At 42.8% G+C, this 24,499-nt stretch overlaps 1 protein-coding gene across 2 annotated transcripts in view; it reads right to left on the bottom strand.

The window, feature by feature from the left end:
* The window catches only part of COL26A1 (collagen type XXVI alpha 1 chain), a 198,288-nt gene that overhangs the window by 80,375 nt on the left and 93,414 nt on the right, over window positions 1-24,499 (bottom strand). The window contains exon 3 of one of the 2 annotated variants that reach the window (XM_036280244.1): window positions 18,997-19,100. In XM_036280244.1, coding sequence (XP_036136137.1) covers window positions 18,997-19,100 — 104 coding nt within the window. The remainder of the gene's footprint in view (window positions 1-18,996; window positions 19,101-24,499) is intronic. The other variant, XM_036280245.1, reaches the window with a different exon arrangement.

Below are 24,499 nucleotides of genomic sequence, written 5' to 3'. Positions count from 1 at the left end.
AAATTTCTAATTGACTATCTAAAGAACTAGAAAGCAAACAAAAACAAAACCCAGAGCAAGTAGAAGGAAAGAAATAGTAAAGATCAGAGCAGAAATAAACAGAAACTAAAAAAACAATTTAAAAGATCAATGAAACAAAGAACTGGTTCTTTGAAAAGATAAACAAGATTGATGGACCCTTAGCTAGACTCACCAAGAAACAAAGAGAGAGGACCCAAATAAACAAAATCAGAAATGAAAGAGAAGAAGTAACAACTGGCACCACAGAAATACAAAGGATCGTAACAAATATTATGAACAATTATATGCCAACAAATTGGACATTGAAAAAAGAAATAGAGGAAGATATAAAAAAGTGGAAGTATATACCTTGTTCATGGATTGGAAGAATTAACATAATTAAAATGTCCATACTACCCAAAGCAATCTATAGATTCAATGCAATCCCCATTAAAATACTAACAATATATTTCACAGAACTAGAACAAATACTTCAAAAGTTTATATAGAACCAAAAAAGACCCCAAACAGTCACAGCAATCTTGAAAAAGAAGAACAAAGTAGGAGGGATCACAATATTGGGTATCGGGTTATACTACAAAGGTACTGTAATCAAAACAGACTGTACTGGCACAAGAACAGGCATATAGATCAATGGAACAGAACAGAGAATCTGGAATGAGATACCACTTCACACCCATTAGGATGGCTACTATCAAAAAAAGAAAGAAAATAGCAAGTGTTGATGAAGATGTGGAGAAATTGGACACCTTGTGCACTGTTGGTGGGAATGTAAATTGGTGCAGCTGCTGTGGAAAACAGTATGGCAGGACCTCAAAAGTTTAAAAATAGAACTACCATATGATTCAGCAATCCCACTATGAATATATATTTAAAATAATTGAAAGCAGGATCTTAAAGAACTATTTGCACACCCATGTTCATAATAGCATTATTCACAACAGCCAAGAAATGGAAGCAACCCAAATGTCCATGGACGGATGGATAAACAAAATATGGTATATACATACGATGGAATATTATTCAGTCTTTAAAAGAAGGAAATTCTCTCATGTGCTAAAACATAGATGAACTTGAACGCTAAGTGAAATAAACCAGTCACAAGAAGACAAGTGCTGTATAATCCCACTTCCACGAGTATCTTAAGTAGTCAAATTCACAGAAACAGGAAGTAAACTGGCAGGAGTGGGAAACGGGGAGATGCTGTTTATTGGGTACATAGTTTCAGTTTTTCAAGATAAAAAAAGGTGGGAGATTGGTTGTACAACAGAGTGAGCATACTTAACACTGCTGAACTGTACACTTAAAAGGGTTAATATAGTAAATTTTATGGAATTTTTTACCAGAGTTTTTTAAAAGTTGGGAGACAGAAGAGGTCCAGGCTCAGTGTCAGCTGTTTGTTCCAGGATAGTCCTGGCCCAGAATCCCACCACCTGGAGGAGGCCTGGCCAGAGGCACCTTAGACCAGGCTGAGTCTCATCTGCCTCCATTTTACAGATGAGGACACAGAGCAAGGGCCTGGCTCAAATTCAGATAAATGCCTGCACAGCCGTGTTGAAATCCTCAGAGCCTAGGCCAGGTCTTCTGAGCAGGAGCCCAGAAGCCAGACTTTTGTGATTTAATGAACATTCATTGAGCACCTTGTATGTGCTGGGCTCTCTGCTGGGCACAAGGACACAGAGGAGGCAGACTCGTGTCCTGTCATCCGGGAGCTCACGAGTTGGTTGGTGGGAGAAGGGTCTAACAAAGAGTTCAGTGACTTGTCACCCAGTGTGCTACCTGCCGGGAGTGCGTGCTCAGGGTGCGAAGGCAGCACAGGGATGATCACACCTCTCCATGGTGACGGGATGGGGACAGCTAACAGAAGGAAGGGGCAGCCACACAAGGCTTTAAGAGACGACAGAGAAGCTCCACAGTAAGGCAACATGGGGAAGAGCATTGGCGACCTGGGAACAGCCAGTGCAAAGGCATGGATACAGGAAGCAGTGTGATGTGTTTAGACTATTAAAAGCTGCTCAGTCTTCCTGGAGCTTAAATTGTGAGAGGAGGTGACGTGAAGCCGATGCCAGAGAGTGACACAGGCCCAAGGACATCTTCCTGGGGAGAAAGGGGACTGATGGAGGATTTTCAGCAGGGGAGCAACACGCTCCCGTCTGCCCCTTATGGGGTCCCCCTGATGGTTATATGAAGGGTGGATTTAAGGGCAAGGTGTGAGGGAGAATCGCAGGGGGCTTCTGAAACCCAGATTCTCATGAGAGTAATTTAATTGCTCATGGGAGTAGGAGGGCTCAGGGCGGCAGATTGTGTCTGTCAGTCAGGGTCCAGGCCCCCAGTAAACCATGGTGGGCAGAGGCTTCAGACTGCAAGGTGGCCTTGGTATAACTGGAAACACCAGGGACAGGTCACAAGAGCAAAGGGGTTGCCAAGTAGCCAAGAGTCCCCCTCCCAGCCCCAGCAGTTCAGGATTCAGGGGGAAAGAGGTGCTATGGACTGAATTGTGTGCATTTACCCCAAATTCATGTTGAAACCCTAACCTCAATGGCATTTGCAGATGGAGTCCCTGCGAGGTGATTAGGTTTAGATGAGGTCATGAGGGTGGGACCCCACGATGGAATTAATGTCCTTATAAGAAGAAACACCAGAGAGAGCTCTCTCCCTCTCCAACCCCCACCCTGTGAAGACACAGAGAGAAGGTGGCCAGGAAGACAGCTGTCACCAAACACTGAATCTGCCCATATCTTGATCTTCGACTTGGCAGCTTCCAGAATTGTGAAAAGTAAATGTCTGGTTTTTTTAAACCCAGTCAGTCTATGGCATTCTGTTAAAACAGACCAAGCAAAGACAAGTGCATTGGAAGAGAGCCTGTCATTAAGGCCATGTGAACACAAACTGTGCTGTCATCTCATAAAAATAAATTGGGTCAAGCTTCCCCACCAGGCATAGGGCAACCCAGAGGCTGGCTCTCCATTCTTCCTTAAGGAAGGATGGCTCCTCCACCCCTCACAAAACAGAGCCTGGTGGGCCTGCATCGTGCCTCCTGGGGGCCCATAGACACAGTCTTCAAGGATGGGGATAGTGAACTTGGTGACATCCATGCAGGGTTCCAGCATCCCCACTGCCTCTCGCCATGAGACATTACACAAATCACCTGTCTGCTCCAGGCAACCAGTGTGGCTGGTGAGGATTATGGTCAGGCCCCAAAAGCCTAGATTCACTCTGGAATACAGTACTTTGCAAAGGGCAGCTGGTTCTGCAACTCTAGGAGATGTCAGCTTCACCCACGCCTCTCTTCACCAGGAAAGCCCAGACCCTGCTTTCCACTAGAAGTTCTCAAACCCAAGTCCTAAGAGCTGGATCCTCTCAGCCCGACACTGGGATTAACTGTAAGAAAAGGTCCTGACTAGCCTTTGGGAAGGCTAGACCCCCATCTACCTCCCCCCTTTTCTAGAAAAGACTGAGCTTAGGGTCAGGATAGCAGCAGTCTTTAACAGAGACAAACTAGTCTAATGAGCCCATCTCTGCTTATCAGCTGTGGCCTGTCCTTGCCCTCAAAGAGGCGGGAAAACAGAGGGTGGTTCCCAGCTGCACTATTCCTTACTACAGATCGCTGTGGGAGCGCATCCTGCAGGCCCCTCCTCAGCTTGGGTATGAGGCTCCTGGTTTGTTTTGCTCAGTCTCTTCCTGCACACCTGTGTTCTCCACTCCTTGGTATGTCTCAATTCTAAGACTCTCATGATGGGTCCAGCCTTGCCAGTTGCCGAGCTCTCCCCACCCTACCCCCACACATGTCACAGGGGACCAGAGGCATGGAGGTCTCAGGTAAGCAGTACAGGGAGTTGTTGGTGATGTTGTTGGGGCCCCAGGGGGAGAAGCAAAAATACCTAGAAGAGCCCGGGCCAGTGTGGCTCCGCGGTTGAGCGTCGACCCATGCACCAAGAGGTCACCAGTTCGATTCCTGGTCAGGGCACATGCTCAGGTTGTGGACCAAATCCCCAGTGGAGGGCACACAGGAGGTGGCCAATCAATGTTCTCTCTCATCAATGTTTCTATCTCTCTCTCCCTCTCTCTCTAAAATCAATAAAGAAAAAAATTTTTTTAAATACCTAGAAGATGAAGTTGTTAAGTTACAAGTGCTTCCAGGGTGGGGCCCATCCATCACCATCCAACATAATAGGCCAAGGGTTCTGCTAAGCACAGGCAGCCCCAAACAATCAACCCCATAGTTCTCAAGGGTGGGGCTGCAGTGGACTACTGGCCAATGGATCTGTCCAAACTGGGACAGCATGGACGGATGTGCTTATGGCTAATAACACTGGTCAAGGCCCTTCCCCTTTCCTGGCCACATTGTGGATGAGATGGGCTCACTGCCTAGGACCCAAGACCCAGCCAGAAGGTACTGGAAATACTTCCCTGCAGTAGTGTGATAGGTTGAGCATTCTGGCCATCGAAAGTCAAAAGGTGTGACCTTGAACCCTAGGGTGTGGCCTTGGCCCCAGAAAGGATCATAATGGGAAGAAGGAGGAGAAAGAAAACCAATTCCCTGATCTGATGAATAGTATATCTACCTCTTTCTTTATGTCTTCTCCCATTTTCCTAATGTAACCCCTTACTTCTTCACCAACAGGCAGGCCATGTTCTAAACTCCTCTGCTCCCCTTTCTGAGTGTGCTGGAGAGAAGCCTACTGGCATTTAATAGGCCACTTGGAGAACAGACATGTTCTCCCTAGAGCCTCAGAAGCTAATCAGTGGACCCCAGCCTCCTCAAAAGCTGTCTTGGCCCAGCCCTTTGGACAGGTGGAATGCACATCTGCTGCCCTTTGCCGGCCTTCCTTCTTTCCCACCCATACCCCCAGCCCCCACACATCTTACCCCCATGGCATTTGCACCATTCCAGCTGCCTGTCTCCAGGTTAGCTTCCACTCACCTTTCAAAGAGGTGGTGGACTAGAACAAGAGAGATTGACTTCCTCAGCCTCGCCCTTTCCTGCATCTCATCTCCCTCTGTGTACAGCATGTTGGAGTGAGTGACAGAAGAACCCTGTCTTACACCTGATGCCTCTACCCTGGAGACACAGGGTCCCTGTGACCAACGGGGAAATGCCCAGGTTTCTCTTGGTCTCATCCAGACCCAAAAGAGTCTCAGAAAATTCATGCGCTTAGCAATCATGTCCTGTGGCATCACTCTGGCCCCTGCCACCCTTATAAAATGCCCGTGGGAGAAGTAGCTGCATGGGGAGTGCTGAGAGCCCTCTGGATGTACAGACCACCCAGCAGCCAAGCTATGCGCCTGCGACATGGGCCAGCCCCCACGAAAGCTCTTTCCAGAAAGAGAAAAGGCAGGTGACATCTGTGGATATTTACAGCCCCACACAGCATGACAAGAGGTGCTGAAAGATGCTTGTCTGACAACAAAACCCATTCCAACAGCTGGAACCACTCCAGGCTGGGATGAAGTATCAAAGGGCCCAGAATCTCATCAGCAAGGCCATGCTGTCTGTTGAAGCTGAGAGCAAGAGCAGATGCCAAACGGAACAGGCCCTCAGCTCGTCCTCCCCACCAGGCCAAGGCCCAGAATTTACTGAAGATGCCAGGAAAGAGGCAGGTGTTAAAAATGACCAAGTGGTCAAGCTTTATGAAGTGTCCTCTTCAGCTCAGCCAACCAGACAGCCAGCATCAATGATGGCATCATCCTCGTCCCATCACTTAGCCTCCACTTCCTTCATTGACCCTGCAGGGCCTCACATAGTGATATTAATATTTCTCTAAGCCTCAGTTATTCATCTGTACAATGGAGATAATAATACATCCACCAGCTTTACCTCATAGCTACCACCCATAAAAACTGCCTTTGCAACCTTTCATTCATTTAAGAAGCATGACAGGTTTCAGCTCTTTGCCAATGGCTGGGGAAGTAGAAGTAGATATGGATATATCTATATCAAGGATATAACCTGCACAGAGGTCAGTCAGTGAGAAGACTCTGCATGGTAAATGGGGTAGAGGCCCAGCCTCACAGGTTGGAAAAGACCCGGGAAGTAAGGAATTGAACTGAGGAAGGTGGGCAGTTCTTTCAAGAAACGTGGCTAAGAAAGGAAGTCCAAGTTAGGGCCATGGCTTAAAGGAAATACAAAATCAATAAGATTGTCTTCTTAAAAATGAGAGGTATTTGATGTGCTATGTGCTGATAGGAAGGAACCAGTGGGTGAAAAATATGGAAACTACAGAAGAGAAGAGATGCTCAAAGGAGTGGAGTCCTGAGAAAATGAGCTAAGCTGGATCCAAAGGCCATTGATGAAGGAAGACCCCCTGAGTTCCTACCTCCTGTGGGTCCCACAGCACCTCAAACATACTTAGTAATATCCTTATTTCATATCATCAGGATTATTTCCTCACTCCTCTGGCCCCTGCACTTCCCCATCCCTCCAGCCCCCACCATACACACAGACCCTGGCTGGAAACTCCTAAGGTCTCTTTTTCATCAATGTGACCCAAGCATCTAGCACAGTGACTGGAATCTCCCTGGCACTTGGCTACTTTGAATAAATGGCACTATTTTTTCTTGGAATTTCTTTAATGATAACCATGGTAGGCAAGTCTCAGAAACATGAGATTCACTGAGAATCATTTCCCTAAAATGCTGAGCTCTGCAGATTGGCCAGGAGGCTACAGCCTCCTCCCAGGAGAACTCCTCTGGCTTTGAACCCTCAGCCATTCAAAACACAAACATACTCATACACAGAGCTTGAGCCAGGGGTGAAATGTCAACATCATCTTGGACTCAAATCAATCAGCTCAAGGCTTGGATGCACTAGCTAAGCCACCTCACCCTGGACCAGCCCTTGCCTATATGGGGGCCCAGAGGGTTCATTTCCTGTCCTGGCCAGGACTCCAGCTGAAAAAAAAAAAAAAAGAGAGAGAGAGAGAGAAAATCCCTTGCTTAAACATTTTTTATCTCCTGATGACTTTGTGGCAGATCTTCTTTACAACACCAAGGCAACATTGGATCTGACCTCTAATACACTATGGAGAAGGCCATCTTAGGTACTGCAGGAAGGGGCCAGCCCAGCATCCAGCTGACCTTTCCCTTCCGCTAGGACAACTTGGGTAGGATGTCTCAAGACCTCAAAAGTTTTAGGTGGCTTAGAGTAAAAAGCACTCAATCAGGAGCAAAGACCCAGGTTTCAGTTCTGCATAGGTCACTCATCAGCTGGTTGATCTTGCCCAAGTTCCTAATTCAAAGGTATCTGTCTTCTTTATGTGTCCTCACGTGGCAGAAAGTAGGGAGGAACTCTCTTTTATTAAGGCACTAATCTCATTCATAAAGTCTTCACCCTAATGACCTACTCACCTCCCAAAGGCTTCTCCTCTTAACATCATCACGTTGGGGAACAGATTTCAACATATGAATGACAGGGGGGACACAAACATTCAGCTTATAACAGCATCTATACCATGGTAATATAGAAACATGTGAATGAAAGCCCTTTTTAAAGTGTAAAGCACCATTTCAAAGGTAAAAAGTAATGGCATGATGATTTGATGTTGATGAAGGTGATGATGTAACTTCTGCTGCCAGCTGACTGAACTAACTGGAGGGACATCTACTGGTGGAATGTGGCTTAAGGAACGACTTTTTAAATTAAATCTAGTGGTGAAGTAACAGAGCTGTATACCATGCCTAATGCTGACTCCTTTGATCAGCACTGGCGGAAATCACATTCCATGCTCAGGGTGAGTCAACACCTTAAACCCTAACTAAGAACTTAGAACCCTAATGAACGCCAGGTACTTTTTTGGGCACCACAAAGGGAAACAGATGATAACAACACCCTCTACCCTCCAGAACTTCTCAGTCTGTCCACACCAGTGTAATCAACAGCCTTTCTAAGGCCTAACTTGGCAATATGATTCAAAAGCCTTAACCCAATAATTCTGCAGAGATTTATCCTAAGGAAATTATTAAAGGTTCTGGGGAAATTTTTAGCTAAAAAGATGTTCACAAAGTTCCAGTTCCAAGAATGATGGAGTAGCTTGTATCAGACTAACTCTGCTCTAGATAACAATTATAAACTCTAACTAAAAAATTTAAACAACTATTTGAAGACACTACAAACCAACAAAATACCAGCAGAAACTGGAGGGAATTCAACACTTGCAAAAAGGGAATCGCACTGAGTGAATTCTACATTATATGAGTTTTCCCCTGAGGGTACATCTCAGTTCAGGCAGTGCAGGGTGACCAGAAAGCAGTCAAAAACTGCAGTTATTTAGGTGTAAGGCTTCCAGATAACCTGGAAACTGAGGGAAGAACTCTAATAAGGGAGTAGGCACACAGAGCAGAGAGCCCCAAACTCTGTGTACAAACTCCCCTGAAATCATTGGCTGACCCCTAAACTGTGTATGTGTAAGGAAGATTCCAATGAGCTCAATAGAAAATAGTGAGAAGGCTACAAAAGCAGAGCAGAGATGTAAACTGCTACTCAAAAGAAGGAAGATGATTTAGAGCTTGAGTCTCTCCAAGTTTGGGGGTTTAGTTAACACCTAAGGCTTACTTTTGAAACCGTAGTCTGTGCCTTAGATGTAAAAACCATATCCCTGGTCTTGGTTTCATGACCAAGGGGTTCACATGCCCGCCCCAATAAAGTATAAAAAACAAGCCTTAATAAATTACAGTAAGCAATAAGTTAATTGCTTGTTAGTACAAAAATTAACACTCTTCAAGAAAACCAGAACTTCTACAGCATATCAAATTGTTCAGTATACAAGCAGAAATTAGTTATATAGAAGAAAGAAAGAAGCAATCGTCACCCAAGTCAAAAGAAAACTGTCAATACATAGAGACCCTAAGATGATTCAAATGTTGGAAATAGAAGACAAGGACTTAAAAGCTGTGTGTGTGTGTGTGTGGAAACACTCTCTCTATATTCTAGGATATTAAATAAATTATGGTAATAATGATTGAACAGATGGGAAAATCTTATTAGGGAAACATAAACAAAAAATAAAATTGAATTTTTAGAACTGAGAAGTACAATGTCTGAAATGAAAATTTCTTGGGATGGGCTTGACAGAGATCACAGATGTCAGAAGAAAGTCAATTAACTTCGAAGACAGATCAATAGGAATTATTCAACCTGAACAACAGAGGGGTAAAAATAATAGAACCTCAATGACAATATCAAGCATCTAATGTGTGTAAACAGAATCTTGAGAGAAGAGAATAGGGTAGACAAATGTTTGAAAAAACAATGAACAAAAATTTCCTAATTTGGTAAAAACAAAAAACATTGACTTATAGATCCAAATGCTCAAAGAACCCCAAGCAGGATTATGAAAATCCCACCTGGTAACATCACAAGGTTTTTTGTTTGTTTGTTTTTTTAAATCTTGAAAACAACCAGAGAGGGTGAGAAACACATCCTCAGAGGGGAAACAACAATATGAATACAGCAGACTTTTCACCAGAAACAACAAATGCCAAAAGACAATGGATCAACCAATTTGTTTCAAGTACTGAAAGAAAAAAATCATCAATTCAGAATTATGAACTCAATAAAAATAGTATTCAAAATTTAATGGAAAACAAAGTATTGGGGATGATGATTGAAGAAAATAGAATCCTTGTACATTGCTGGTGGGAATGTAAATGGTGTAGCCACTATGAAAATAGTTTTCATAGTTCCTCAGCAAGTTAAACATAGAATTACCATATGATGCAGAAACCCCAATCCTAAGTATATATCAAAAAGAATTGAAAACAGGTGTTCAAACAAAACCTTATATGTGAATGTTCATAACAGCACTATTCATGATAGTCAAAATATGGAAAAAACCCAAATGTCCATCAATGGGTGAATGAAAAAAAATGTGGTATATCCATATAGTGGAATTTTATTCATTATTCAGATATATGCCACAACTTGGATGAAGTTTTAAAACATTATGCTAAGTAAAAGAAGCCAGACACAAAAGGCCACATAGTGTATGGTTCTATTTATATAAAATATCCAGAATAGGCAAATCAATAGAGACAGAAAGCAGATTTGTGGTTGCCAAGGGCTAAGGGAAGGGAGAATGAGGAATGACTGCTTACTAGGTGTAGAGTATCCTTTGGGGTGGTAAAAATAAGTTCTGGAACTAGATAACGATGATGGTTGCAAAACATTGTGAATGTACTTAATACCACTGAATTATACACTTTAAAATTGTAGACTTTAAAGGAGGCAAGAGCATACAATGGAGTATAGACAGCCTCTTCAATAAATGGTGTTGGGAAAATTGGACAGCTACATACAAAAAAAAATGAAACTAGACCATCAACTTGCACCATACACAAGAATAAACTCAAAATGGATAAAAGACTTAAATGTGACCCGTGAATCCATAAAAATCCTAGAAGAAAATGTAGGCAACAAAATTTCGGACATCATACGCAGCAGAATTTTCACTGATACATCACCGAAGGCAAGAGAAACAAAGGAAACAATGAACATATGGGACTACATCAAACTAAAAAGCTTCCGCACAGCAAAAGAAACAACCACCAAAATGGAAAGGCAACCCACTGTATGGAAGAGCATAATTACCAATAATATATCAGATAAGGGGTTAATTTCCAAAATATATAGAGTGCTCATACAACTCCACAAAAGGAAGACAAAGAACCCGATTTAAAAATGGGCAGAAGAACTGAATAGACACCTCTCCAAACAGGACATACAAATGGCTAAGAGACATAGGAAGAAATGCTCAACATCACTAATCGTCAGAGAGATGCAAATTAAAACAACAATGAGGTATCACCTCACACCTGTCAGAATGGCTGCCATCAACAAATCACCAAACAACAAGTGTTGGAGAGGGTGTGGAAAAAAGGGAACTCTAGTACACTGCTGGTGGGAATGCAGACTGGTGCAGCCACTATGGAAAACATGATGTTACCTCAAAAAATTAAAAATTGAATTGCCATTTGATCCAGTGATCCCACTTCTAGGAATATACCCTAAGAAGCCTGAAACACCAATCAGAAAGAATATATGTACCCCCATGTTTGTAGCAGCACTATTTACAATAGCTAAGATCTGGAAACAGCCCAAGGGTCCATCAGTAGACGAATGGATAAAAAAGCAATGGTACATATACACAATGGAGTACTACACAGTTGTAAGAAAGAAAGATCTCTTATCCTTTGAGACAACATGAGGAACCTGGAAAGTATTATCCTAAGCGAAACAAGCCAAGCAGAGAAAGACAAATATCACATGATCTCACTTATTTGTGGAATATAATGAACATAACACTCTGAGGAATTGGGTAGACCTAGAGATGTGGAAGTAGGGTACAGACTGACAATCTTCAGAAGACGGGGTGGTAGGGGGAGAGAAGAGATAAACCACAGAACTTATACTCATGTATGCATAACTGATGGACACGGACAACAAAGCCGGGTATAGGGTGGGGGAGATGAGGAGGAGTGTGTCAATGGGGAAAAAAAGGAGAAACATCTGTAACAAAAATTAATTAATGAAAAATTATTTTTAAAAAGAAAAAAAGGAAATTAAATGGTCAAATTTATGTCTGTATGTTTTAACACAAGTTAATTAATTAATTAACTAATTAAAATTAAGGCAAGCCCTGGCAGATTTGGCTCAGCAGTTGGAGAGTCAGCCTGTGGACTGAAGGGTCATGGGTTCAATTCTTGTCAAGGACACATACCTGGTTACAGGTTCAATCCCTGGCCCTGGTCAGGACCGAGCAGGAGGCAAACAATCAATGTCTCTCTCTCATATTGATGTTTTCTCTCTCTCTCTCTCTCTCTCTCTCTCTCTCTCTCTCTCTCTCTCTCTCTCTCTCCTTCCCTCTTTCCCTCCCTTCTAGTCTCTCTGAAAAAAATCAATGAAATAATATCCTCAGGTGAGGGTTAACAAATAAATAAATAAATAAAATTAAGGCAACTTAAATATTTTTTAAAAAACAACATTTTTTAATTGACAGAATTTACTGCATGCAGATATGCACTACAAGAAATGCTGAAATACCCTCTTGCAGAAAGGATACCAGAAGCTCAGAGCTCTAAGAAGAAATTAACAATCACTGAAAATGGTAACTATGAGATAAATAAAAGACTATTTTCTCCCCTTTCACTTCTTAAAAAGATTATCTGCCTGGTAAATGCAAAAATTATAATATTGAATTCTGAATTTTATTACATATTTAGATTTTAGACATATGACAATAGCACAAAGGATTGTGAGGGTGGATAAATGGAATTGTATTATTAATGGTTTCTTCTAATTTACATGGAATAGCCCCATATTTACTCATTTACTATAATGAGTTAAGGAAACATACTGTAATCCTTAGCAGAACAGCTAAGAAATAATACAGAAAAGTATAACTAAAAACCCAACAAAGGAAAATACTCAATTTCTGTTTCCAGTCATACTAACTCAAACTTTACTCGCCCACCCATCAAAAGCAATTCGAAAAATGGACAAAATTTGTGGAACAAATGTTCACAGACATTGAACAATGTGGAACGATGATTCCTGAGAGAAGACAAACAAACAAGGTGATCCCTGGAGGCACCTTCTGGGCCAGAGTTGCATGGAGAGGGCACTACGTAGAACACAGCCATCTCCCTGAACTGAAGAGCAAGTAACCCGAATTCAGGGAGGCTGAAGCACCCTTGGTGGACAGAATACCAAGAGAATAGAATTACGTAGAAAATGATTCATGGGGTCAGAACTTACGGAATTGTACACTTCCAGTGTAAGTATATTAGATGTATATAATAAGTTATATGTAAATTTTACATAAATAAAATTGATATAAAATGCATAAATAATTATTAAAATAGAACATATATATATAGCCCTAGATCTATGTATTGCCCTATATCTATAAAATCTGTTATAAAACTCATTTGGTAACAACAAATTTGTTATCAAAAACTTTCCCACAAAGGAAACTACAGGTTCAGGGGTGGTTTCACTGTGAATTCTATTAAACAATGAAGGAAAAAGTTATACCAACTTTATAAAAAATGAAAAATGGTTTCAGAAAAGAGGAGGGGGAAATTTCCTAATTCTTTTTATGAGAACAGCATAACCCTCATAACTAAAGACTGACAGACATTATAAGGAAAAAATTGCAGATAAATATCAAATATGGAAATATAAAAAAATAACACATCCAAATAAGGTTTATCCCAATAATAATAAGATTACTCCCAGGAACAGAAGGTTGGTTTAATATTCTAAATCAATGTAATTTGTCACATTAACATAATAAAGAATAAAATATGATTACCTCAATATAAATACAGAAAAAGCATTTGGTGAAATTCAGTACATATCCATGATAAATATGCTCTAGAAAACTAAGAATGGGAGTGATTATCTTCATCAGATAAATGGCACATGTGAAAAATCTACGGCTAACAACATACTTAATAGTGAAATATTGAACTTTTCCCCTATGACCAGAAACAGGGCAAATATGTCTGTTCTCACCACTTCTATTAAACATTTTACTAGAAGTTCAAGCAGTCCAACAAGGCAATAAAAAATAAAAGTCATAAAGATTTGAAAGGAAGAAGCAAAAATGTCTTTATTCACAGAGGACATGATAGTTTTTGTAGAAATTCCAAAGAAATCAATAAATAAGCTACTAGAACTAATAAATAAATTTAGCATGGTTTTCAGATAGAAGATCAGTATTTAAAAATCAAATACATTTTTATATACTAGCATCAAAAAATTAGAAAATGATATTTTAAAAAGCAATTTTACTTTTTAAAGAGCACTAATAGTACAAAATATTTAGAAATAAATGTAATAAAATGCAAGTAAGCCCTCTACTCTGAAAACTATAAAAATGGCTGAGAAAAATTAAAGAAGGACTAAATAAATGGAGAGCTATACCATGAAGATATCCATTCTCCCCAAATTGGTCTATCATCAGGATCCTGACCCCAATCCCAGCAGACCACTTCGTGTAGACATTGATAAGTTGACTGTAAAATTTTTATGAAGATGCAAAGGAACTAGAGTGGTCAAAACAGTCTTTAAAAAGAAGAAATTGCAATTACATTCCATTTCATTCCCACAGCTAAAATTAAAAAGACTAATACTACCAAATGCTGGCAACAATATGGAGCAATTGGAACACACTTTGCTTGAATGAATGTAAACTGTTAAAACCTCTTTGGAAAACAGTTTGGCTGGGTTGTTGGGTTTTTTAAAAATATGTTTTTATTGATTTTTTGGAGAAAGAGATAGAAACATCAATGTGAGAGAGAAACATTGATCAGCTGCCTCCTATACAACCTCTACTGGAGATCAAGCCCGAAACCCTGCATGTGTCTCGACCAGGAATCGAACCGGGACCTCTCAGTCTATAGGACAACACTCAATCCACTGAGCCACACCAACCAGGCTAGTTGTTTTTTGTGTGTTTTTTAAAATAAAATTAAACAACCCAATTAAAAATGGGTAAAATTCTTGGACAGACACTTCACAAAAGAAGTATAAGAATGGCAGGTAAGCACATCAGATAGGTATACAAAAAGATGCTCAACATCATTAGTCAACAGGGAAGTACAAATTAAAATCACAGTCAGAGAGCATTTCACACCCAATGCAATGGCTAAAATAAAAAGACTGACAACACCAAATGTTAGCAAGGGTGTAGAGCATTCGTGCATACTTTCCTGGTGGAAGCATAAAACAGTAAACCACTTTTTTAAAGTTTTGGCTTTTAAAAAAAATAAAGTTAAACATACACCATAACCTAACAATTCTACTCCTAGGGATTTGTCCAAGGGAAATAAAAACATATGTTCACAGAAAGACATATACAAGAATATTCACAGAAGTTTTACTCATAAAGCCCAAAACTAGAAACAACCCAAATAATTATCCACAGATCAATGAATAAAATTGTGGTTATTTATACAGTGGAATAATACCCAGTAACAAAAACAAATAATACTGATACACATGTAACAACATGAACACATCTCTAAAATTGTGTAAAGTGAAAGAAACTATACACAAAAGGTAATCATACTATATGATTTTACTTATATGAAGTTCAAGAATCGGTAAAACTGATCTATGATGATAGAAATGAGAACAGTGGCTGCTTAGCAGTAGGAACTTTCTGGGAAGTGATGAAAATGTTCATGCATTTATCAAAAGTCATCAAATTGTACATTTAGGATTGGTGCATTTCAGTGTATGTAAATTTTACCTCAGTAAAAAAAAAAAAAAAAAAAAGATGTTTATAGCAAAGTTATTAATAATTTAAAATTAGAATTGTATTGCACCCAAATACCACAGCCACTAAAAATGACACTATAAAAAGCTATGTATTGACAAGGAAAATGTTCATGACAACTTTTATGAAAAAGAAAATTATCAAACAACAAATACATTACAACTGACCTGCACAGGAAATGGTCCGGAGGCATTTCACCTAAGTGAGACTTGATGTGAACCTAAAAGGCTGATTTCACTTTTTCTATACTGAACTTGTACTTGCTTTTGTAATAAGAAAAAAATCTTTCTAGATATATAAATATAGTTATAGATTTGTAGATACAGTTAGTTTTTGTTATTCATGATAGTTATGTTCTATAAATATACCTGGGAACTCTGAATTAGCAAATACTGAACCATTGTTTCTAAGGGAAATACAGGGTTAGGTTCCTATGAGCGTCACATTTTCATCAGCTAATTGATCAATATGTAACCCTGTTTTATGTGTACTTCTATTTAAAGACACCTTATTGAGCATATACTGTTGATTCATTAACATTGAACTCACAGCCAACAGTAGTATAACCAATGCCTGAACACAGCTTATTTATCACATGTATTTCCTCCCTGAGGCACATCATCGCCTTTTTGCACTTAAGCACACTAGACAGCACTGTGCTTGGGAACATTTTACAATGGGATCGCCCCCAAAAGAAGCATAAAAATGCAAAAAAAAACTCATGGCATTAAGCAGACCATGAAAGGACACTCATTTGTAGGAAGACAGTTGAAATAAGAAGGCAGGGTTTTGCCTTGTTCAACCACAGCTGGGAGCATGCAAGTTGGGCAACTCAAAGTTTTTTGCCTCTGTGCATATTTATGAATGACCATGAAAATCCTGCTAGTGTTGATTTGAGAGTTACAAACAAGCTTCAGCAAGGAGGTCAATTCACAAACACAGAATTAGCAAATAATCAGGATTGACCATATAGAGACATATCTGTGAAGGAAAGTATCCCCAAGCCTTTGGCCTGCACTCCTGGGGCTTCCAGGGAGGAAGGAGAGGAGGCTGATAGGAAGGAGGACCTGGAGAGACAATGAAGGGAGGAAGCAGGTCCAGAGGAAGGCCACCTGGGAGGCTGGAGCCACCTACCTCTAGGCAGTCACAAAGCCAAAGTCATTAGACGGGACAGACCTGAGCGCTTGGAAGGAAGACCAGACACAGTGAAGAAAAACACGCTTCTGGGGACCTCATCTGAACCAAAGCAAAGCCCACTGAGGAGAGCACCTCTGACCTGCAGGCTTTCTAGAGAGGCAGCAATGGGAATGGTTGGAAATAATTGTTCCAGGACCTTCCACAACATCTTAGGAATGTTCTTAAAATCACAGGCACCACCTTGATTTCACCTTCTGTCTTCATTGCTTCATTTTCAGGAATGTAAAATGTTTACAAAGGCTTTCAGGAGCCAGCCCCAAACTCAGCCCAGGCCTGGCACTCCGAGGAATCCTCACCTGCACAGGACGCTCGTGCTCACAGCCGGCAAGGGGCCACTTGATCCGAAGGCTCTCTGAAACAGGCACTCCTCATCCCACAGCCTCTGTGCTTTGTCCACTCAGTCTGCAAGGAGGACTACCCTTTACCGAGACATAACCTTACCCAAAAGGAGGTCTGGCCTTTGTACTTGGCTCTTGGGAAGTTATCGCTAAACCCTTGGAATGACCTGCCTAATAAGAGTGTCTTTGTTTACCTGGGACCTAGGGCCATTCCAGACAGTCTATGCTAACAATGCAATATTTAGGGGTATCTCTGGGCCACATGGTGTGAGCCTGACCTCCAAAGGAGCTGTAACAGCTCAGTCAAATGGGCTACCATGTATACATGACCGAGTCCCACCAAGAACTCTGGCTCGGGGAGTTTCCCTAGTGGGCAATACTCCGTGTATATTGTCACATGTCATTGCTGGGAGAGATTAGTGTTGTCTATACTTCCCCTGGGAGGGGCAACTAGAAGCTCTGAGTGTGGACCCTTCCTGGACTCTGTCCCCTGAGTGTAAATGGTTTCCTTTCACTGTAATAAACCATAAATGTGAGTAAACAGCTGTTGAGTTCCATAGTTCTTCTAGTGAATTATGAAGCCTGAGGGTTGTCTTGGGGTCTCCCAATCTGCATATGTATCAGTTTCTCAAATTCTCTTTTGCATCAGCTGGTTCCCTCGCCGAATTCAATAGAACACATGCTCACTATCTACTGTGTGAGAATTATGGCTAGGCCTGACTTCACGAGATGGAGCCCAATGCTGATCACTGAAAGCACCTAGTCAGTTACTTATGGGTAAATCAGTCACTTCCCCCGAAGCCCCTGCCCCCAGCCCTTGCAGAATCTAGACAGCCAGTCTGCTCTGTTCCACTGGGAAGACCAGGGTCCTCTCACAGCCATGGTGCTGACAGAAAAGGCAGCTGCAAATCCTGACTCTGGGGACCTCAGACCTCAGCAAGGGACCTGGTGTGAACTGTGGTCATTCGACACATAGAGTACAGGTTCTTGCTACCCACACCTCTGCTGGGGTGGCCTCCCCTAACCCTCTCACCCCTGAGCTCCCTCCTGCTCTTCCCCAAGGAAAGGCCCATGGCAACCCCGAGGCTGCCCACCCTCCATTCTCAGAATCAGGCAGCTCCTAAATGAGGAAGGGTGACACCACTGGATCCTTTTACATCCCAGCCCCTTCCTTCAGCTCAGCGCTGGGTCGCAGGCCCATTGAAACATCAGCGTCATCATCATTTCTGCTGTTTCTGTTGTTATGTGATTATTTGTAACCAAAAGCATTTTAGGCAGTTTATAACAAAAACATCTACATAATTTACAGCTTATTGTAACATTTATTATAATCGAACATATTGTAAAAGTGTATACGTAACAAAAATCAGTAAATGAGATTATAAGAAAGATGAAGAAATAATTTTGTCAGAAAGTCAAAGTTGAGGAAGCTCCTATTTCCAAATACGAAACTGACTCCTCAGCCTTCGGACTCACCAGCTGTGCTGGGAACAAGGCAGGCTGCACACCTGTGCATCAGGCAGAACCTGCTTCCCCGGCTGTGAGCACGGCGGGGGTTTGCTGTTGGCCACCTCCGACTTCCACCTGAGTGCAGCTGTCTGGCCCCATTGGGCTCCAGACTGAGCTGATCCTACCTGGGGCTTGGACAGAAGGCCAAGCTCTGGGCCCAGTCTCCTGTCCTCCCTCTGGGCAGCAGCAGGGCAAAAGGGCATGGACAGCGGGTGAGACCTTCCTTCTGCTGCCACCCACCAGGTCCACCTGCCTCATTCTAGACGTGGCTCTAGGGCTGGTGGGCCCTCATCTGCACTTGCTCAGAGCCCAAACTTCCAGCTCCGTCTGCCCCAGTTTCTGGGTGAATTGAAGCCAGAGCAAAAGAAATAGGCTGTGAGTCGAATCCCCTCCCCTGTATTGGCGCTCATGGGTCTCCTCCATTCTCCACCCCACCAATGCACACAGGGACCCCCATCTCAGTGCCATGGGCAGGGTGGCAGCCTCACCCCAGTTTGGCCAGTCCAGAGCATTTGGTTCTGAGGTGTTGGGAAAAGGAGAAAAAGAATGTGGAGGAAGGAACAGAGATCAGCTCACAGGAAGAGGGCATCGGGAGAAGCATTCAGGACCTGAGAGCCCAGCCCCCCACCTCTGTGTCCCAGTAGACTCACCCTCATCACAGTTGCTCCCAGTAAAGCCAGGGCAGCACCTCCACTCCAGCGCCGTCACCGTTCGGTAGGACACTCTGTATGTGGGTCTGATCAGAGTCCTGTAACTAACACAAGGGCAGCATCAGGACAGTGTGAGAGCCCAACTGCCCACCCCCAGACCCAATTCCTGCAGAGCCAGCCCCGCTCAGGGCTCTGAGAGCTGCCCAGCCATGGATCCTGTGGCCCCAGCTCTGTGCCACTGGCCATGTGGCCCTGGGCAAGTGACCATCCCTCTCAGTGCCAAGTGTGTTCTAAAGTGCCTTCCAGCTCTGCCTTCCTGAAAGTCTCCAAGAGTGACCACCTAGGTGGGAAAATGTCCTGCACACTGAGTGTTATGGCCTGAACTGTGTACCCCAGAATTTGTATGCTGAAGCCCTAACCCCACACACACTGAGGAAAGGCCACGTGGGGACACAGAAGACAGCTGCCTGAGAAAATAAAGTTCTGTTGTTCAAGCCACCCCATCTGTGATATTCTGTTACAGCAGTTCAAGGTAAGACATTGACCAAAATAATGAGTAAGGACAAGAAAAATATCATTAGAACCTGTGCAATTTCCAACCACCCGCAAGTCACTGAACTCCAACCTTTTTCCCAAACATGATTTCCTTTTGTTGACTCATCCAATGAATGCTTTTTGAGTGCCAACTACATGCTATACCGTGGAGAGACACTTCAGTGAAAACTTAACAATCCAGTAGCGGGAATCCCACAGCCATAAAATGCTCCACAAATTGCTGTCGGGTCCATAGTAAAATTTCAAAGTCCTATAGCTTCAATTTTTTTTCTTACAAGTAAGTTTGATACTTATTTTGCATCAAACTTATTTTGGAATTTGTGAAACTCCAAGAACAGTGAATATAACATATGTGACCAAATTGCGCTGGGGGATCAGCCTCGCTATTCACTGTCCGTGCGTCACTCTAACTCTGCTGCCTGATCAAGCTGGCACAGCTTCCTCTTGAAAGCAAAACTCCATGACTTCACAAAATCTGAATCTGCTGACACCAAGCAACTTAATCGGTGAATGGGAAAACTATGAATTAATTGGTAGCAGCAAGCGTGACATTTCAAGATGCACTGTTGACAGGAAAACGCACGAGTCACATCTTGAATTTCAGAAATACTGCGCCAAATCTGCAAAATCCTGTTACACTAATTTCTCTTTTTTTAAAAATCCTCTCACTCATGTTTCGTAAACATTCCAGCAAACCAGCTTTCCCCTAGAGAGCTAAGGAGGGTGTGGCTGTGTGCAGCCGGGGCAGGAACCTTCCAGTGAGGAGCCAGAAGTGTGCACAGAGAAATGCCCACAGCTGGGGCCTGGAGAGCAAACTCAGGCCTTTGACTTGAGATTCCCCACCCCCCAGGAAGCAACTGGCACAGGCCAAGGGGGATAGAGAGTGGCAGAGACACTGTGTCTCAATCCCCACTTCTCACAGCAGGTGGCCTGGTGAGACTTAGATGGGTTAATGAGCCTGGGTCCACAGAGTGTAAATACAGAGTGTGCATTATAAACACACTTTTACACTTACATACACATTCACTTGCACGCTCACTCACACCTCACATGCTTTCACACACCCACACACATGCTCACACACTCAACACTCACATGCACTCATCCACAGGCTCACACTCTCACACCGGCTTCCTGCTGCACACCTCCCAGCCTGGAGCAGGCTCAGCCAGGAGAGTGGAAAAGATTTAATTTAGATAAAAGATGCCAGTTTCATGGTGGTAATCATTTCACAATATATGTAAATCAAACCATCAGGCTGTAGACCTTAAACTTATATAGCGCTGTACATCAATTATTTTTCAATAAAACTAGAAAAAAAAACATGAATTACCTAGCAGAAAATTGTTTTAAAGATGCCAGTTTTTGCTCTGGCCGGTTTGGCTCAGCAGTTGGAACGTCAGCCCGTGGACCAAAGAGTTGAGGGTTCAATTCCAGTCAAGAGCACGTACTTTAGTTGCAGTTTGTCCCTGGCCCTGGTGGGGGTCCTGGGGGAGGCAACCAGTCAATGTGTCCCTCTCACGTTGATGTTTCTCTTTCTCTCCCTCCCTCTCCCTCCCTCCCACTCTATCTGAAGATAAATAGAAAAATATCCTCAGGTGAGGATTTAAAAAAAATGCCAGTTTTTAAATTAATTCCTGGAATGAACTTGTTGCTCTGGCTGAGAAAGATTAGAAAAGCTTCAGAATCCACCTATGTATGGCAGGAGGGTCAAGTCACTCATTGCTTTTGTGTCCTACCCAATGCATCTGATGTCATGAAAGGGACCCTCCCACAACCTCAGCACCATGGGGTAGATGAAACCTGGGCTTCAGGCTCTGCCTCCAGTGTACAACGCAGACTTGCACACCTACCTTAACCTCCCTGAGCCCATTTCCTGGTCTGCATGACGAGATCCCATGGAGACCAGAATGTGCTGTGTGAGGTTCCCTGGGAGGGCACATGTGTGAGGCAATGAGAGCAGAAAGGGGTGCACAGATCTGACCTCACTCCTCCCAGCCCACATCATTCGTCAGTCCCCACTGTGGACAGGAGAGTCTGGCCTGCTTAGCCACGTATGCAGGCCCTTCTCCAGCTCACACAGCTACCCTATAGCCCCGTGTGTCATAGACTGCCCCTTGGCCTCCAGCCCATGAGCCTTCCAAAACGCACCAGGCATTCTTCCGTCCACACCCTGAATGATGATGATGATAAAAATACTAACATGTGTAGGTATAACAAGAGCTTTGAGTGCTCACCATGTATCAGGTACCATTCATAATAACCCTAACAGATGGATTCTATTAGTGTTCCTAATGTACAGATGAGAAAACTGAGGCAGAGAAGTTAATAACTTTCTCAAGGTGGTGAAACTAGGACCCAAATGCAGGCGGAACTGGCAGAGCCTAGTAATACTAGTTTGTGTCCATTCCTTCCTACATCTGCACAAGGTACTGAGCTTGGGCCCCGAACCAAAAGGAGAGCTCCTCTTTCTGCCCCTCATTTTGAGACCATGGCGCTGACCTGTCCTGCTATGGGACCAAAAGGAATCAGATGGCCTGCAAAGTCCAGCAGTAGGGCACACCAGTAGGTGGCGCTGCTTCACCAGCCCAGAGGTCCAGGGCTCAGCATGGCTGACCCCTCCAGTCTTACCTGAAGGCCCAAGGCAGGTTCAGTGTTCACCGCCTCTCCCTCAATTTGGGCAAGAAGCTGGGGAGCTTTATCCTTTTACATCCATGAAGAACTCCCAGCCCTTCCGCTGGGGTCCAGTCTGCAAACCCAGGTCTTTCTAAAATGCAGATCCAGTTTTGTGACTGCTCTCTCTTAAAATGGCTCCCATAGACGAAAGACCAAACTCTTTAGGTCAGTAAATAAGGCCCTGCCTATCTCCCTACTACCACCAGCCAAGGCTCCTACCACCAGCACACAAGCTGCTTTCCCCCATGGGCCTTTGCATGTGAAGGCTGTTCTGCCTACCTGCTCTTCTCTTACTCTGCCTGAGAAAACTCCCAAGAGCTTTCAGGATGTAACTCAAATGTCCCCTCCTCCTCGGTGAAGCAACCCACCCCCCACCCCCTAAAACCCCTTCACTCCCCGCTGTCCCAGGCCAGAGATGACAGGCTCCCTCAGTCTTCCTGCAACACCTTGTACAGACCTTGGTTTTAACCCCACACTCATTCGTGCACTCACAGATACACACCAAGAGCCTGCTGTGTGCCAGGCTCTGGGAATACAAAAACGAAGAAGACACGGGCTTCGCTCTGTCAGAGCTAGAGCTTGTGGCACTAATCATGTATCACACGTGAGTGTATGACCACACACTGCGAGAGTGCTGTGAAGGAAAGCACTGGATTCTCTCCTCACATTATAATGGGATGTTTTTCTTGTGTTATTAAAATACAATTTACATACAGTAAAAGACAAATCTAATGTTTGGGTCAATGAATTTTAACACCAATAGTCCTATCACTCGAAAGTCCCCTTGTGTCCCCTTCATGTTGATCACCCAGCCCCCAGACACAACCACTCTTCTGACTTCTCTCACCAGAGATTAGTTTTGCCTGTTCTGAAATTTCATGTAAATGGAACCTAACAGCATGCACTTGTTTGTATCTGCCTTCTTTCACTTATTCATTATATCTGAGTTTCACCCCTGTTAAGTGTATCAGTATTTTGCTCCTTTCTATTGCTAAATAATATTCCATTATATAAACATACCCCAATTTGTCCATTCTCCTGTTGATGGATATTTGGGTTGTTTCTAGTCTTGAGCTATAATGGACAAAGATGCTATGAGCATTCTCATATAGTCTTGTAAACAAGTATTTTTATTTCTTCAGGTTAAATACCTAGGAATAGAATTGATGGGACATAGGATGGATATATATTAACTTTAATGGATGTTACAAACAAGTTTCCATGACCTGTTTGGATGAAACAGTCCACATACTAGCAGCAGTGTATGAGTTCCAGTTGCTCCATAACCTTGCCAACATTTGATATTGTCTGTCATTTTCATTTTAGTCATTCTAGGGTGTATGTAGTACTCCTTCGTTGTGGTTTCAATTTGCAAATTCTGTTCGCTAAATAAAGTCACACCTTTTCATGTTTGTCACTTGCATACCTTCTTATGAAGTGCCTGTTTGAGATTTTTGCCCACTTTTACATTGGATTTTATTTGTTTTTTTTCTTATTGATTTGTAAGATATATACAGGGTGGGGCAAATGTAGGTTTATAGTTATGAGTACACAAAACACAGAGTTTATTCTTGTATTATTATTTATTAATTATTTTTCCATATGAACAACTATAAACCTACTTTTGACCAACCCTGTATATTCTTTATAGGAGACCTTTGCAGATGTATGTATTACAAATGTTGTCTCCCAATCTGTGGCTTACCTTTTCATTTCTTAACGGTGCATTTATGATCATCAATTTTTTTTTATCCTCACCCGAGGACATTTTTCCATTTTTTTGTTCAGATAGAGTGGGAGGGAAAGAGAGGAAAGGAGAGAGAGAGAAACATCGACGTGAAAGGGACACATCAAGTGGTTGCCACCCACACGACCCAACCAGAGCCAGGGACAAACTGCAACCAAGGTACGTGCTCTTAGCAGGGACCAAACCCGGGTCTCTGGACCGCAGGATGATGCTCTAACTGCTGAGCCAAACTGGCCAGGGCTCAATTTTTAATTTTATTATTTATTGGGTAGGAATCAAGGTTCATTGTTTCCCATTTGGCTACCCACTTGCCCCAGCACCATTCATCGAAAAGACCTTCTTTTTGCCCTGGCCAGTTTTTCTCAGTGGTTAGAACACCAGCCTGAGGACCAAAGAGTCCTGGGTTTGATTCTGGCCAAGGGCACATACTTCAGTTGCATTTCATCCCCAGTTCCAGTTGGGGTCGTGCAGGTGGCAACCAATCGATGAGTCTCTCTCACATCTATGTTTCTCTCTTTCTCTCTT

The sequence above is a fragment of the Molossus molossus genome, unplaced genomic scaffold (assembly GCF_014108415.1).
Source record: "Molossus molossus isolate mMolMol1 unplaced genomic scaffold, mMolMol1.p scaffold_m16_p_3, whole genome shotgun sequence".
Lineage (NCBI taxonomy): Eukaryota > Metazoa > Chordata > Mammalia > Chiroptera > Molossidae > Molossus > Molossus molossus.
Note: the sequence above shows the minus strand (reverse complement) of the source record. Positions and strands in the feature narration are given on the sequence as shown.